The sequence below is a fragment of the Trichechus manatus genome, unplaced genomic scaffold (genome assembly GCF_000243295.1).
Source record: "Trichechus manatus latirostris isolate Lorelei unplaced genomic scaffold, TriManLat1.0 scaffold00005, whole genome shotgun sequence".
In the NCBI taxonomy this organism is placed as follows: Eukaryota; Metazoa; Chordata; class Mammalia; order Sirenia; family Trichechidae; genus Trichechus; species Trichechus manatus.
This window is the reverse complement of record NW_004443941.1, coordinates 11,437,671-11,451,512: the sequence shown is the minus strand read 5'-3', so window position 1 is coordinate 11,451,512 and position 13,842 is coordinate 11,437,671. Positions and strand designations below refer to the sequence as shown.

General features: G+C 43.8%; 1 protein-coding gene across 10 annotated transcripts in view; it reads right to left on the bottom strand.

Annotated features, from left to right (window-relative positions):
• NRXN1 (neurexin 1) overlaps positions 1 to 13,842 on the bottom strand; it is a 1,216,111-nt gene that overhangs the window by 600,393 nt on the left and 601,876 nt on the right. For all 10 annotated transcript variants that reach the window (XM_023735226.1, XM_023735234.1, XM_023735242.1 and 7 more), the window contains one exon: positions 13,045 to 13,235. In XM_023735226.1, coding sequence (XP_023590994.1) covers positions 13,045 to 13,235 — 191 coding nt within the window. The remainder of the gene's footprint in view (positions 1 to 13,044; positions 13,236 to 13,842) is intronic.

The following is a 13,842-nucleotide window of genomic DNA, read 5'->3' as shown; positions in this document are numbered from 1 at the left end:
TCAGTAAATCTCCTTCCCTTACAAACTGAAGAAAAAAAAAAAAAAAAGAACTGCCCCATAGGGTTTCCGAGGAGCAGCTGGTGGATTCGAACTGCTGACCTTTTGATTAGCAGCCGAACTCTTAACCACTACACCACCAGGGCCCAACCAATGGGACCTTACCTCTATTTTCAACGCCACCTCCTGGCAAAAGGCTAAGCTCAAAGTCAGACTCATCTCTGAATGTTTCCTATTGGAGCAAATTATGTGGGCAAGGCAAGTGTGCTCACCACTGTCATGTGGGCTGAAGTCTGGATCAGGACTTGGGAATAGAACAGAGGCCACTGAAGTACCGCGGTGATGATGTGTCAAGTGGCAGCATTAAAGGGTAGAAAATGAGGGGCTATGTTTTATATTCAGGATCAGAGCAGGAGGATATCAGAGTAATAGAGACTGGCCCTGAGATAAAAAAGAAAAGAGCAAGAAGACCATGTATCTTGAAAACTTTGCACAGAGATAGAATATATTTGAAAGGAAAAGCCTATTTTGGTTGACTCTGATTAGGGGGAGCCCTGGTGGTACAGTGATTAGGGCTTGGAGCAGGATAAACAATAGCAGGCATTGGAGTTCAGTGTTGGGTGGTGCAAATGGTTAACATCCTCGGCTGCTAACCAAAAGGTTGGAGGTTCGACTCTACCCAGAGGCTCCTTGAAAGAAAGGCCTGGCTATCTACTTCCAAAAATCAGCCACTGAAAACCCTATGGAGCACATTTCTACTCTGACACACCTGGGCTTGACATGAGTCAGAGTGGACTCTGGGAACTGGTATGAGGGAAGCTAGAGGCGACATCGTGGCGATGATGGTGTGGATGATGTTACCAAGGAAGGGACAAGGTCAGCAGGCAGCATGAGAACTCAAAGCCCTGGGGGGACAAGGGACTTGGCGCTCAAGAAGGACGAATAAAGGAGGGTGAACTGACAAAGAGCTGCCTGGCTGACCTAGATGTGGGTTCAGTTATTCACCTTCAAGTAGTTGCGCTAAGGAGCCACCTGAGGGCAGTCTATCCTACGCACCTAAAAACAAACCAAAACCCGTTGTCGTGGAGTCCATTCCGACTCATAGCGACTCTATACGACAGAGTAGAACTGCCCCATAGGGTTTCCAAGCAGCTGCTGGTGGATCTGAACTGCCGACCTTTTGGTTAGCAGCCGAGCTCTTAACCAGTAGCCACCAGGGTTTACCCTGTGTACCTAGGAATCTTTAATCCCCCCCCTCCCCAAATCAAGTAAATTGGAGCCCTGGTGGCACAATGGTTAAGAGCTACAGCTGCTACCCAAAAGGTTGGCAGTTCGAATCCACGAACTGCTCCTTGGAAACCCTATGAGGCAGTTCTACCCTGTCCTATAGGGTTGCTAGGAGTCAAAATCAACTCGATAGCAACGGGTATGGTTTGGTTTTTTTAATCAAATAAGTAATTTATCCTCAATTTGCTAAAGGAGAAACCTCGGTAATGCCTTAAAGAAGAGAACTCAGGGAAGATGGGGACCAAAGAGGCTGTTTCCTCCCTGATCTTTGTTCTTCCACTACGTTAAAGAATGAGCAAGACTGGCCTCAATTCAAATCCCTCGGTAATTGCAAGGATTGAATACAATGACCTCATTTAAATCTATTTAGCATTTACCAGGGACTCTATAAATATTAGCTCTCTCATACATATGCACATATAAACATACAAATTGGCCAAATATACAAGAGAAAGAAAATAAGGGGAATTACACCCATCTGTTATCTCTCAAAAGGGGGCAAGACTCAGAAGTCCCACCATGAATACGGAGCTGGGCTCGGAAATCACTCCCGAGAGCAAATGCATGCTGCTCCTTTCAGAGCATGTTGCAGCTTGTCCGTAATAGCCAGAGCGAATAGAACACAAACGCCTGGGAAATAAAGATGAAAACAACACTGTGTCCGCAGGGAGAGACACACAAGCCCCTGAGAATATGCCCGTGTCAAAAAAGATAATTTGAACAAGGTCACCTGCCTGGAATTTCTCTTTTTAGAGAAAGATCATTCCACGCCTGCCCACTTCTGACCGTGCCCATTCGAGTCAAGGTGGGAAACATTGTCCCGGCTTTGAAATTTCCACACTGAACGGCCGTATATATACAATGAAAATGGAGCCGCAAACAAAAGTATGCATCACTATAAAGGCTAACCGTAGAATTTCATATGGCTGAAAACAAAGAAATCCAGCTTCCCAATGCAACTGGAATACTTTGAGATTTCCAGCCCACCCCCGCGCCTGAGTCGCCTACAGCAAGTTTTGTGGCCTTATGCCGCCCTCTAGTGTATTTTTAAGGCATAGTAACATAAGAGAAAAAAATGCGGAAAAAAAAAATTCCCAAATCATTAGCTAAATCAGCTCAGTCCAGGGATGGAAAAAGCAAGCAAAATAAAAGCAAAATTCTAAAACAAAAGCACAACTATATTTTATACCAAATTTTAAAATGAGTTAAATTTGGCCTCGACGTAGCTTTTTCCAATATTTCAGGACTTTCAAACCCATGGCATCTAGATTAGTGAGTGATCTTTGCAAATACAGACCCCCGTTTCTCCCTGCACGTCATTCTCAAATGAGGTCTGCCTCCGTCCGTCTGAGGTGAGACCCAGAAATTTCACAAATGCCACCATATGATTCTGATGTAGTTAAGGTAGCTAACCTCATTTGAGAAGGACCAAAGATTGTCTCAATGACCTTGAGCAGTGTCTAGAATCAATTTGATAGTTTTGTTTTAATTCTATGTGATCTGGCTCTTAGGGAAAATCAACATGAAATAAAACCATCGCTGAAAATAGCCCAGCTTTCATCTTGCTGCATTCAGAGCGACTGACTCCTTCCAGACTAACCTGCAGAGAAAACCCTCCAGTTCAGTGCAGAGCGAACAGTGCACAGATTCTTCTACATCAACAAAAGAACCAGCTGCTGTTGAGTCTATTCCAACCCATGGTGACCCCATGAGTGTCAGAATAGAGCTGTGCTCCATAGGGTTTACATGGCTGTGCTCTATCGGAAGTAGATCGCCAGGCCTTTCTTCTGAGGTGCCTCTGGGGGTGGGGCTGGAAACTCCAACCTTTTGATTAGTAGCTGACCACAAGTTTGCACCACCCAGGGACTCCTCCTACATCAACACCAAAACAAAAACCCAAACCCGTCGTAGTGGACACTCAGGTGGGAAGGAGAAGCAATGCCTAATTGTTTTCACTCATCCTTCAGGTATCCCTTAAACACTACTCCCTCCAAAAGTCTTCCTGGACCTTAGATTTGTTCCCAGGCCCTGACATGGCTCCATAGCATCCTGTCCTTCCCTGTCCTATAAATGCCCCCACAATGTCAGTCCTCTCAGGACAGATTGCTGTTCAGTGGGAGCCTGTCTTTCTTCTTCCTGCTGTGCTCCCCTCTCTCAGCACAGAGTACAAAAAAAAAACAAAAACCAAACCTGTTGCCGTTGACTTGATTCCAACTCATAGTGACCCTAGAGGACAGAGTAGAACTTCCCCATAGGGTTTCCAAGGAGCAGCTGGTGGATTTGAACTGCCAGTCTTTTGGTTAGCAGCTGAGCTCTTAACCACTGTGCCACCAGGACTCCCAGCACAGAGTAAGTGCTCAGAAATACTGGCTGTCTGGCCAATGCCTACAGCCACACATCCCAAACAATGGTGATGATGGGACAGAGGAGGTGTCGTGTCCCTACAAAAAGCTTTCTCCTCGAGCTCCCTGTAGTCAAAGGCACAGGTGACAAAAGGGCTTCTTGGGATCGTTGTTGCTTTTGGACTACATGCTCAAAACACAAGCCTACAACCTTGGCCTTATTTAAGGAACATGCACGTTGTCGCTTTTCGGAATGGTCTGATAGGCCCATAAACACTTGGGTATGTCACAAGGCTAAGGGGAGTAGTCATTAGTATAGGATCTTTTTGTTCTGTTAGAAAATTCACCTCAAATATAAATTGTATTTTTAAAAAAACTCACAAATGCATTATCAGAATTCAATGCATAACAACTTAATATTATATAATATGCTATTTTCATGTCACAATTTTAGAGATCCCCCCCCCCCACCAAGGGCAAAGCCTTTCTTATATGCAGAGTTATGAACACTCAATGTTTGAATGAAAATCAGCTCCAAGGGCTTCTTAGATTTGTAAAGGTCCCACCTCAGAAAAAGTCCTATGCCACAATCTTCTAGTGCTCTTATTTTTACTTTTTAATGAACAGACTGCTAACCAAAAGGTTGGAGGTTTGAACCCACCTAGTGGCTCCATAGGAGAAAGACCTGGTGATCTGCTCCCATAAAGATTACAGCCTAGAAAACCCTATGCGGCTGTTCTACCCTGTCACAAGGGGTTGCTATGAGTCGGAATCACCTCGTGGGCACCTAACAACAACAACAAACTAATATTTACTTCTCAGGAGACAGTGCCCTCATTATCCAAAGAGATATACCCCACCGCCCTTGGATTGTTCTCTGTACTTTTTATGTGTGGGTTTGTGCATAGCACGCAGGAGTCCTGGGTGATGCAAACAGTTAATAAACTTGGCTGCTAATCGAAAAGTTGGAGATTCAAGTCCACCCAGAGGCACCTTGAAAGAAAGCCTTGGTCATCAACTTCCAAAAAATCAGCCATTGAAAACCTTATGGAGCCCAGGTTTACTCTGACACACATGGGGTCATTGTGAGTTGGAATCAGCTCAAAGGCAACTGGTACCCATGTTTAGCATATACCTGAACTGGCCATTAACTGCGTCTTTTCCAGCCATTTCAGTCTCAGGCATCGTCTCCACAGCTTCTAGTGAAGTTCAGTCGTGCCTCCTGCTGTCTCTCCCTACACAAACAGGCCACCATTTTGCTTTAGCTTTGGCGACTGGCTTGCCCAGCGCACTAAATTTCACAACTCTCCCTCCCCTTTCCCTTGACAGTTGCCCCCTGAGCCTGCTGTGCAAAAGAGGGCACCTGCAAAACAGGGACAAAAGTGGGTTCCATTCACTTCACCGAGAAGAAAGGGAAAGAGGCTGCCGTGTTAAACAGCATTACCTTTGAATTCCATTTTATGTTTTGCGCGAAGCCATTAGATTTGTGGGCACAAGCAGGATCTCTTTGAAGTTAACAAGAGGCACACTGTGAAATAAGGGATATGGCTATTATCACACACATTTTCCATGTTGGACAAATACAGTCCCAGGATCGTAAATACAGTCTGCAATTACAGGAAGCAAAGCACTTTTCTTTCTTCTTTCACCTTATTTAGAAAGAGTGTTTCTCTCTAGAAAGAGTCTTGTTGGGTTTTCTCATTCCAGTTCTCCAGTTCCCCAAAGTATTTACTTTTTGAATCAAAGGAAAAAATTCCATCAATTTAAATGAACATCTCTTTCCAAGCAAAAAAGTGACTGCTACAGCATCTGCACGGCTTTGGAAGGCATCGTGATAGACTGGAAGGAGCAAGGGTGGGGGCCTGGGTTACAACTGGGTTCACGGTTTCACTCTACCATACAGTAACCGTTTTATAGTGGGCAAGTCATTCGCCCCTCAGATTTCCTACATGCATCACAGAATGGAAAGAATACCTCATCCAGTGCTTGCTGTGGAGTTAAATGAGATGGGATATATAGATGTGTTCTTAGTGGGTGACAGAGGCCCATTCAAATAGAAAACTGTTATTTTCCCCTATTACTGGCATGTTTTCTAAGCATTTTGTCTTGCTCATTTCAGAAATCAAGTATCAGCAACGAAGGAAAAGTCTGTTAAGACTTTCTTAGCAGCTGGTGAAAGAAGCAATCCCCTGACGTGTGTGTGGGACTGAGGAGGGGGTGGAGTTCACTGTTTGAGACACAAGAGATAAGCCAGGCTCAGACCCTGTTGGCTAAAAGGTCTGTAGAGGTACCTAGGAAACCTCACTAGGACAAGAAAACTAATAAGCTCTACAGGAAACTCCTTTGGTATCTGGTCACACTGACTTCAAATCAACTGAAAACTGCTGAGACCAAAAAAACTTGCAAATACTTGCTTTTCATTATAAATTCAATACATTTCTCCTTGCTCTTCAAATTTCAATCATGTATGCATTCTTAGCTGTTTCACTTTTTCAGCTACTGTCTTAGGCTGGATTCTCTAGAGAAGCAAAACCAGTGAATATGTATGTATATGTGGAGAGAGAGAGAGAGACATTTATCTCAAGGAAATGGTTCACGTGGTCATAGAGGCTGGCAAGTCTCAAGTCTGTATGTCAGGCATTGGGCTGAAGACTTCTTTTAACTCATGTAGCTGCAAGGGCTGACGAACCCAAGACTGGCAAGAAATACAGCAGACAGCTGGTTCAAGTTCCAAGAACCAGAGGTCAGGTGATGATGAGCCAGATGCAGGATCCAAGGCAAGCCAGCAAGCTTTGCCAGAATGTCCATATATACATTGGATGCAGCCCACAGTCCTGAAGAAACTCCCTTACAACTGACTGGCTGATCACATCAGATCACGTCATAGAAGACAACTACATCATTGCATAACTGCCAAACTACCTCATTACACAACTGCCAAATCACTGAGAATCATGGCCCACCCAAGATGACACACAATCTTAATCACCACAGTCCACCCCTTATCAACTTGGCACCTGCACACATCTCCTTAAACTCTACATGATCTCTAAATAAAGACAATTACAAAGTCATGCTTGCGCCTAACATGATATGACTAATAAGTGTATAACTTAAAATGTGCTAGCCCCATTTATATCTCATATTTTATAAGTGAAGAAAACAAAAATATCTGATGTATACATACAAGGAAGAAATACTCATAACAATTACAGTCCTCATTTCTGCAACTGGTCATGTAGTGGTAACTGGTATTTAGAACTACCTTCTCCCACCACCAATTCTGTATTCCCTTTACCCTCAACAAATACCTCAACTGATTGTGGTCCTTTGCATGGTGGAGTGACCCTAACTTTCATTCCTGAAGGGTCTGGACCATTAGTAGTCACGTTGGAATTGGGTTGCTGTAGTTTTCCATTTATTTTAATGAAAGGGCATGGTTGTATTAACAGATGTCCTAAGAAATTGCCTATATTTCAGACATACTCTTTTTTACCTCCATTATGCAACATCAATCCAATTTCCCCTCAGTAATCAGGGTCAATCACACCAACTAACATGGTAACTCCCTTCTTTGCCTGTTGATCCAGAGGCATGAGGAACACAAAGTGGCTGGTGGCATTCTTAACTTCTAGTTCAATGAAATCCGTGTTGTGTCTCCAATTGACAGCATTCCTCCCTTTGGAACTAAGACCTCTAAACCTGCAGAGCATAGAGTCACAGGGACAGGAAGCAAAAATTTTGTGAGTGGGTCACTAGGGATAATAGTGAGTTTCCACCCCTTGATTCCTGAAATTGTGAATCCTGGCTACGGGAAAAATTGCACCATATACTGAATGCTGGTTTAGAGCATATACAGCTTCCTAGAAAACATTTCCCAAAACTCTGCAATGTGTTGCCACCTAGCTGGCTTCATAATTATGCCTTTAAAAGACCATTCCATCATTCTATCAAGTCAGCTGCTTCAGGATGATGAGGAACATGGTAAGACCAGTGAATTCCATAAGCATGGGCCCGTTGCCATACTTCATTTGCTGTGAAGTGAGTTCCTTGATCTGAGGCAATGCTGTGTGAGATACCAGGACATTGGATAAGGTACACTGTGAGTCCCCAGATGGTAATTTTAGCAGAAGTATTGCATGCAGGGAAGGCAAATCCATATCCAGAGTAAGTGTCTATCCCAGTAAGAATGAAATGTTGTCCTTTCCATGATGGAAGCAGTTCAATGTAATCAACCTGCCACCAGGTTGCTGGCTGATCACCTCAAGGAATGGTGCCATACTGGGGACTCAGTGTTAGTCTCTGCTGCTGGCAGATGGGGCACTCAGCAGTGGCTGTAGCCAAGTCAGCCTTGATGAGTGGAAGTCTATGTTGCTGGGCCCATGCATAACCTCCATCCCTGCCACCATGGCCACTTTGTTTATGAGCCCACTGAGCAATGATAAAAGTAGCTGGGGAGAGAAGATGAGTGGTTTCCACAGAACCATTCATCTTATCCCCTTGATTTTTAAAATCCTCCTCTGCTGAGGTCACCCTTTGGTGAGCATTCACATCAGACACAAATACCTTCACATTTTTGGCCCATTCAGAGAGCTCTATCCACATAACTCTTTCCCATAAATCCATGTCTCCAATTTTCCAATCATGTTCCTTCCAAGTCCCTAACCATCTAGCAAAACCACTGGTCACAGCCCATGAATCAGTATACAATCACACATCTGGCCATTTTTCTTTCCAAGCAAAGTGAACAACAAGGTGCACTGCTCAAAGTCCTCCCCATTGGGAGGATTTCCCTTCACCACTGTTGTTCAGGGAGGTCCCAGAGAGGGGCTGCAGTGCTGCCATTGTCCGCTTTCAAGTGGTGCCTCTATATCACGCAGAACCATCTGTAAACCAGTCATGAGTTTTCTCTTCCTCAGTCAACTGATGATAAGGAACTCCGCATGAGGCCATATATGCACAATGGGAGAGAGCAGGCAATGTGACAGAAGTGGAGACCATGGGCATTTGGGCCACTTCCTCATGCAACTTATTTCAAGTCCTGCTTGAATTTGATCTCGAATATACCACTTCCATTTAACAATGGAATGCAGCTGTGCATGTTGACTTTATGACTGTGGGTCAGAAAACACTCAGTTCGTGAAGGGCAGCTCAGGCCACAAGGTGACTTGGTAGCCCAGGGTTAAGCCTTCAGTCTCCACTAAGGCCCAGTAACAAGCCATAAGCTGTTTCTCAAAAGGACAGTAGTTATCTGCAGAGGATGGAGAGCTTTACTCCAAAATCCTAAGGGTTTGCACCATGATTCACCAATAGGGGCTTGCCAAAGCTTCCAAACAGCATCTTTATGTGTCACTGACATTTCAAACACCATTGGATCAGCCAGATCTTATGGCCCAAGTGGCACAGCAGCTTGCACAGCAGCCTGAACCTGTTGCAGAGCCTTCTCTTGTTCTGGGCCTCACTCAAAACTAGCAGTTTTTGAGTCACTTGATAAATAGGCCAGAGTAGTACACCCAAATGAGGGGTATGTTGCCTCCAAAATGAAAGAGGCCCATAGGGGGTTGTACTTACTTTTTAGTTGTAGAAGAGGCCAGATGTAACAATTTATCCTTCATTTTAGGAGAAATATATAGATATGCCCCACACCACTGGACCCCTAGAAATTTCACAGAGGTGGAAGGTGCCCGAAATTTTGTGGGATTAATTTCCTACCATCTAGCATGCAAATGTTTTACCAATAAGTCCAAAGTCATTGACACTTCTTCCTTCCTAGGTTGACACTTCTTCCTTACTAGCATAATGTCATCAATGTAATGAACCAGTGTGACAATTCGTGGAGGGGAAAGGTGATCAAGCGCCTTGTGGACTAAATTATGAGAGCTGATATACCGCTGAGGTAGGGCAGTAAAGTATATTGCTAGCCTTGCCAGATGAAGGCAAACTGCTTCTGGTGTTCCACTGAAACTAGAATCAAGAAAAAAGCATTGGCCCCCTCAATAGCTGCATACCAAGTACCCACAGATGTATTAATTTGCTCAAAAAATGAAGCCACATCTGAAACAGCAGCTGCAGTTGAAGTCACCACCTGGTTAACATTAATCGACTGTCATTCTCCGACATCCATCTGTTTTTTTCAAGGCCAAAAGGTGAGTTGAATGGGGATATGGTGGGAATCACCGCTCCTGCATCCTTCAAGTCTTTGATGGTGGTAGTAATCTCTGCAGTCCCTCTAGGAATGGGGCATTGCTTTTGGTTTACTTTCCTAGGTAGGGGCAGTTTTAATGGCTTCCACTTGGCTTTTCCTGCCATAATAGCCCTTACTCCGTTTGTCAGGGATCCAAAGTTGGGGTTCTGCAAGTTGCTGAGTATATCTATTCCAATTATGCATTCTACTGCTGGGGAAATCACTATAGGATCAGTTTTAGAACCCACTGAACCCACTGTGAGATGAACTTGAGCTAAGACTTCATTAATATCCTAACCTCCATAGCCCCTACTCTAACTGGTGGGCCACAGTGATGTTTTGGGTCTCCCGGAATTAGTGTCAGTTCAGAGTCAGTATCCAGTAATCCCTGAAAAGTCTGGTTATTTCCTTTTACCCAATGGACAGTCACTCTCGTAAAAGGCCACAGATCCCTTTGGGGAAGGCTGAGAGAAAGATTAACAGTGTAAGTTTTCGGCAGTGTAGTGGGGCCCTTCCACAGGTGGACCCAGACTCTCCTTCATTCAGGGGCTGTGGGACTGTAAATAGGCTCAAGTCTGGGAATTGACTGAGGAGACATAACTCTCTATTCTGGTGATTCAAGTTAGACTGCCATTCACTTGACCTAGAATTCTTCCACTTATACAGATTAAGTAAATTCTTAGTAGATTTCCCATATATTTCACTCCTGGGGAAACCATGACTAAGTAGCCAATGCCCTAAGATCATACGAATCAGACTATTCTGATTGCTGCTTTGACTCTGCTGTACATTACAGTAACCAAGCCCATCTTGTCTTTGTCAACTGAGTGACACCAAGGGGGTCCAATCGGCCCCATTATAGTTAGGTGTCTTAATTCAGTTAGGGCAGTTACCACTGTCAAATCTGACTTACATAAAATAGCAATCACAGCAGTCTTCAAGGATGCTGGGGCTCCTTTCACAAATTTGTTCCTCACCGTTGTGGTAAAAGGTGTGTCCTCTGGGCATTGCATGTGTGGGTCTGTGGGTCAGTCTGATAAATCCACTCTAACATGTCAATTTACCTAAGACTTTGGATAGTTATTTCTACAATATACCAAGGCAGGGCTGGTACTTTAACTTGATTTAGTGTAGGCCACCGCAGAATCCATGCTTCAGCAACCCAACTAAATAAACTATTAGATCCTTTCCTACAGTCTCAAGCTGCGACACTGAATGAAGAATCTGTGCTTAGTGGGCCCATATCAATAAACTCAGACTGATCCATCTTTATGTTCCTTGCACTATTATCCCACACCCTTAATAGCCATTCCCACACATATTCCCCAGGTTTCTGTTCGCACATATTAGAAAACTAAGCAGTTATTTCACAGTGCAGAGTACTTCCTCCTGGGTCACACTTTGTACTTCACCGTTTGGGACTCATTGGGACTTAAGTATAGTTGTAGGTCTAGATGTAAAAATGGGTGGTGGGAGTGGGTCCTGGGAACACTCAACAATGTCTTATAAGGCACCTGCTTCAGGTGATGCCCAAGACAATGACCCAGGCACTGCCCCAGGCAATTTCTCAGACAAAGACTCTTCAGGCACAACTGGATTAATCCCATCAAATGGGGGTGGAAGGGATAATGGTTTTACTGCGGAGGGTGGCTTAGCAGATAAAGATGGCGTAATGTCTTCAGATGGGAGTAAAAGGGCTAGCTCTGTTGGCAGGAGGGATTCAACAGAATTTAGAGGCTCAGTGTCCCCAGCTTCCAGATTATCGGCCCATATGTCCCATCCCAAGTTTCAGGATCCCATTTTTTTCCCAATCAATGCCCTCGGTTTAACTTCAGACATCATTTGAGGTTGGGAATTCAACTGGCACTGTAATTCAGCCACTCTTATGATAAGACTCTATGTTTGGTTTTCAGCAATGTCAGCTGTTACTACAAGAAATAAGGCTTTTTTTTTTTTTTCAGGGCACAAGTAGCAACTTAGAGGACTTTTATGTGGCACTTGAGCTGTGACTTTGAAGCTCTGAACTCATCTCTTTCTTTTACCACTTTGTCTAACAAAAGTAGGACCAAGCAAACAGCTTCCCTATACTTCTCCTTTTGACAAAATTGTAGAAAAGTATAAAGCATGTGGTCACCCAGAGCCTCGCTTTTCACCAATACTTGATCTATTGGTGGTGATATTTTGCATATTAATATTGCCACCTCACATCATGGATTAGCAGTGCCCTCTTTACCACTGGAGGCAGATTCATCAGCACTTTTAATACTAGTCAGACTTGAAAACCAATTTATTTATAAAACTCATCCTTATGATTTTGTTTCTCTAGAACCATCCCAGTACCAAATGGCTTAGGCTGGGTTCTCTAGAGAAGCAAAACCACTGAAGTACATACGCTTCACTGGTTTCACCTCTCTAGAGAACGCAGTCTAATATATATATATATATAAAACTGAGAGAGACTGAGATTTATCTGAAGCAAATGGCTCATGAGGTTGTAGAGGCTGGCAAGTCCCAAGACTATATGTCAGGCATCAGGCTGGAGGCTTCTCCTGACTCACGTAGATGCAGGAGCTGACAAAACCAAGATCAGCAGGTCAGATGGCAGGATGCTGGCTCACAGGCTGCAGAGGCTGTCGAATCCACGATCAGCAGGTAAGTTGGCAGGCTGCTGGTTCACATGCTGTGGAGGTTGATGAATCCCAAGACTGGCAGACAATACGGCAGGAAGCTGGCTCAACTCCCAAGAACCAGAGGTCAGATGATGATGAGCCAGATGTAGGATCCAGAGTAAGCAAGTGAGCTTTGCCAGAATGTCTCTATACATATTGGAAGCAGGCCACACTCCTGAGGAAACTCCTTTACAACTGATTGGCTGATCACATTAGATCACATCACGGAGGATGACTACATCATTACACAACTGCCAAATTACATCATTACATAAGTGCCAAACTACATCATTATATAACTGTTAAACCACTGAAAATCATGGCTCAGCCAAGTTAACACACAACCTTAACCATCACAGCTACTATTAAAAATATATACGTTCCTGCCACATTAAAGGAGGACACAGGCTTATTGTTAAGTTCTGGAAACAAAATTCTGGTCCATCTTTAAAGAAGGAGCACACACACACAGAGTCACACACACACACCCGTAAACAAAGAGTTTTCTACGTGAGCAGAAGTCCTGTGGCTCGATGCCTGTTACGCCAACTTACTATGTACTTACTTTTGAGGTCTAAGTTCCTGGCTCCTGCTGTTATCTGTGTTGTGATTTTAGTGTCAATCTTTACAGTGTGGAGATTGCTGGTGTCCCTTGATATCATCACATTGTGCCATTGATTGTCATTGAGAGGTTTATTTGAGCTCCCTTTGATGAGGTTAGCACCATTTCCCAAATCAAACACATAATGTAGGTACCTGGGGAAATAATGAGAAGGTGCGAAAGTGCCATCACATTTTGCATTTTTGATGGAATCATATTAGGCATCATACATGGAGATTTTTTTCAGGTAGTTCCATCCTTGCTAGGAATAAGTTTTACAGAAGCTCGCCTAATAAGAAGGTATGAAACACTAATCTTTTTCAGCAAATAAGATTCTTCATTGTCTTCACTATAGACAGCAATGGAAATTATTTTTAAACTCATGGTCTACCTTCCACTTTATGACTTTGGAAGGTCAATAAGGTTAACCACATTTTTCCTCTTTCCTTTCCACCTCTCCCTCCAGCCTGTACTAACCACACTAACTTGGTGATTCTTTTCATCTGTTTACCTGTCTTTCCTCTCCATCTTAATGCCTGTTTCTATATGCGGAATGGGCACTGTACTCATCCTTCAAGACTCAGCTTACATATTCACCCATGTCCCATGCATCTTCCTAATTTCCTTAAGTCCCCTCCTGAGCCTTTGCACATGGTCATCTTAGGAAACTTTTAACACTGCTTTTCTGTTATATTTATGTATTCATTTGCCTGTATCCCCTAGGGTTGTGTGTAGGTGTGTGTGTGTCTGGGGTGGGCGAGG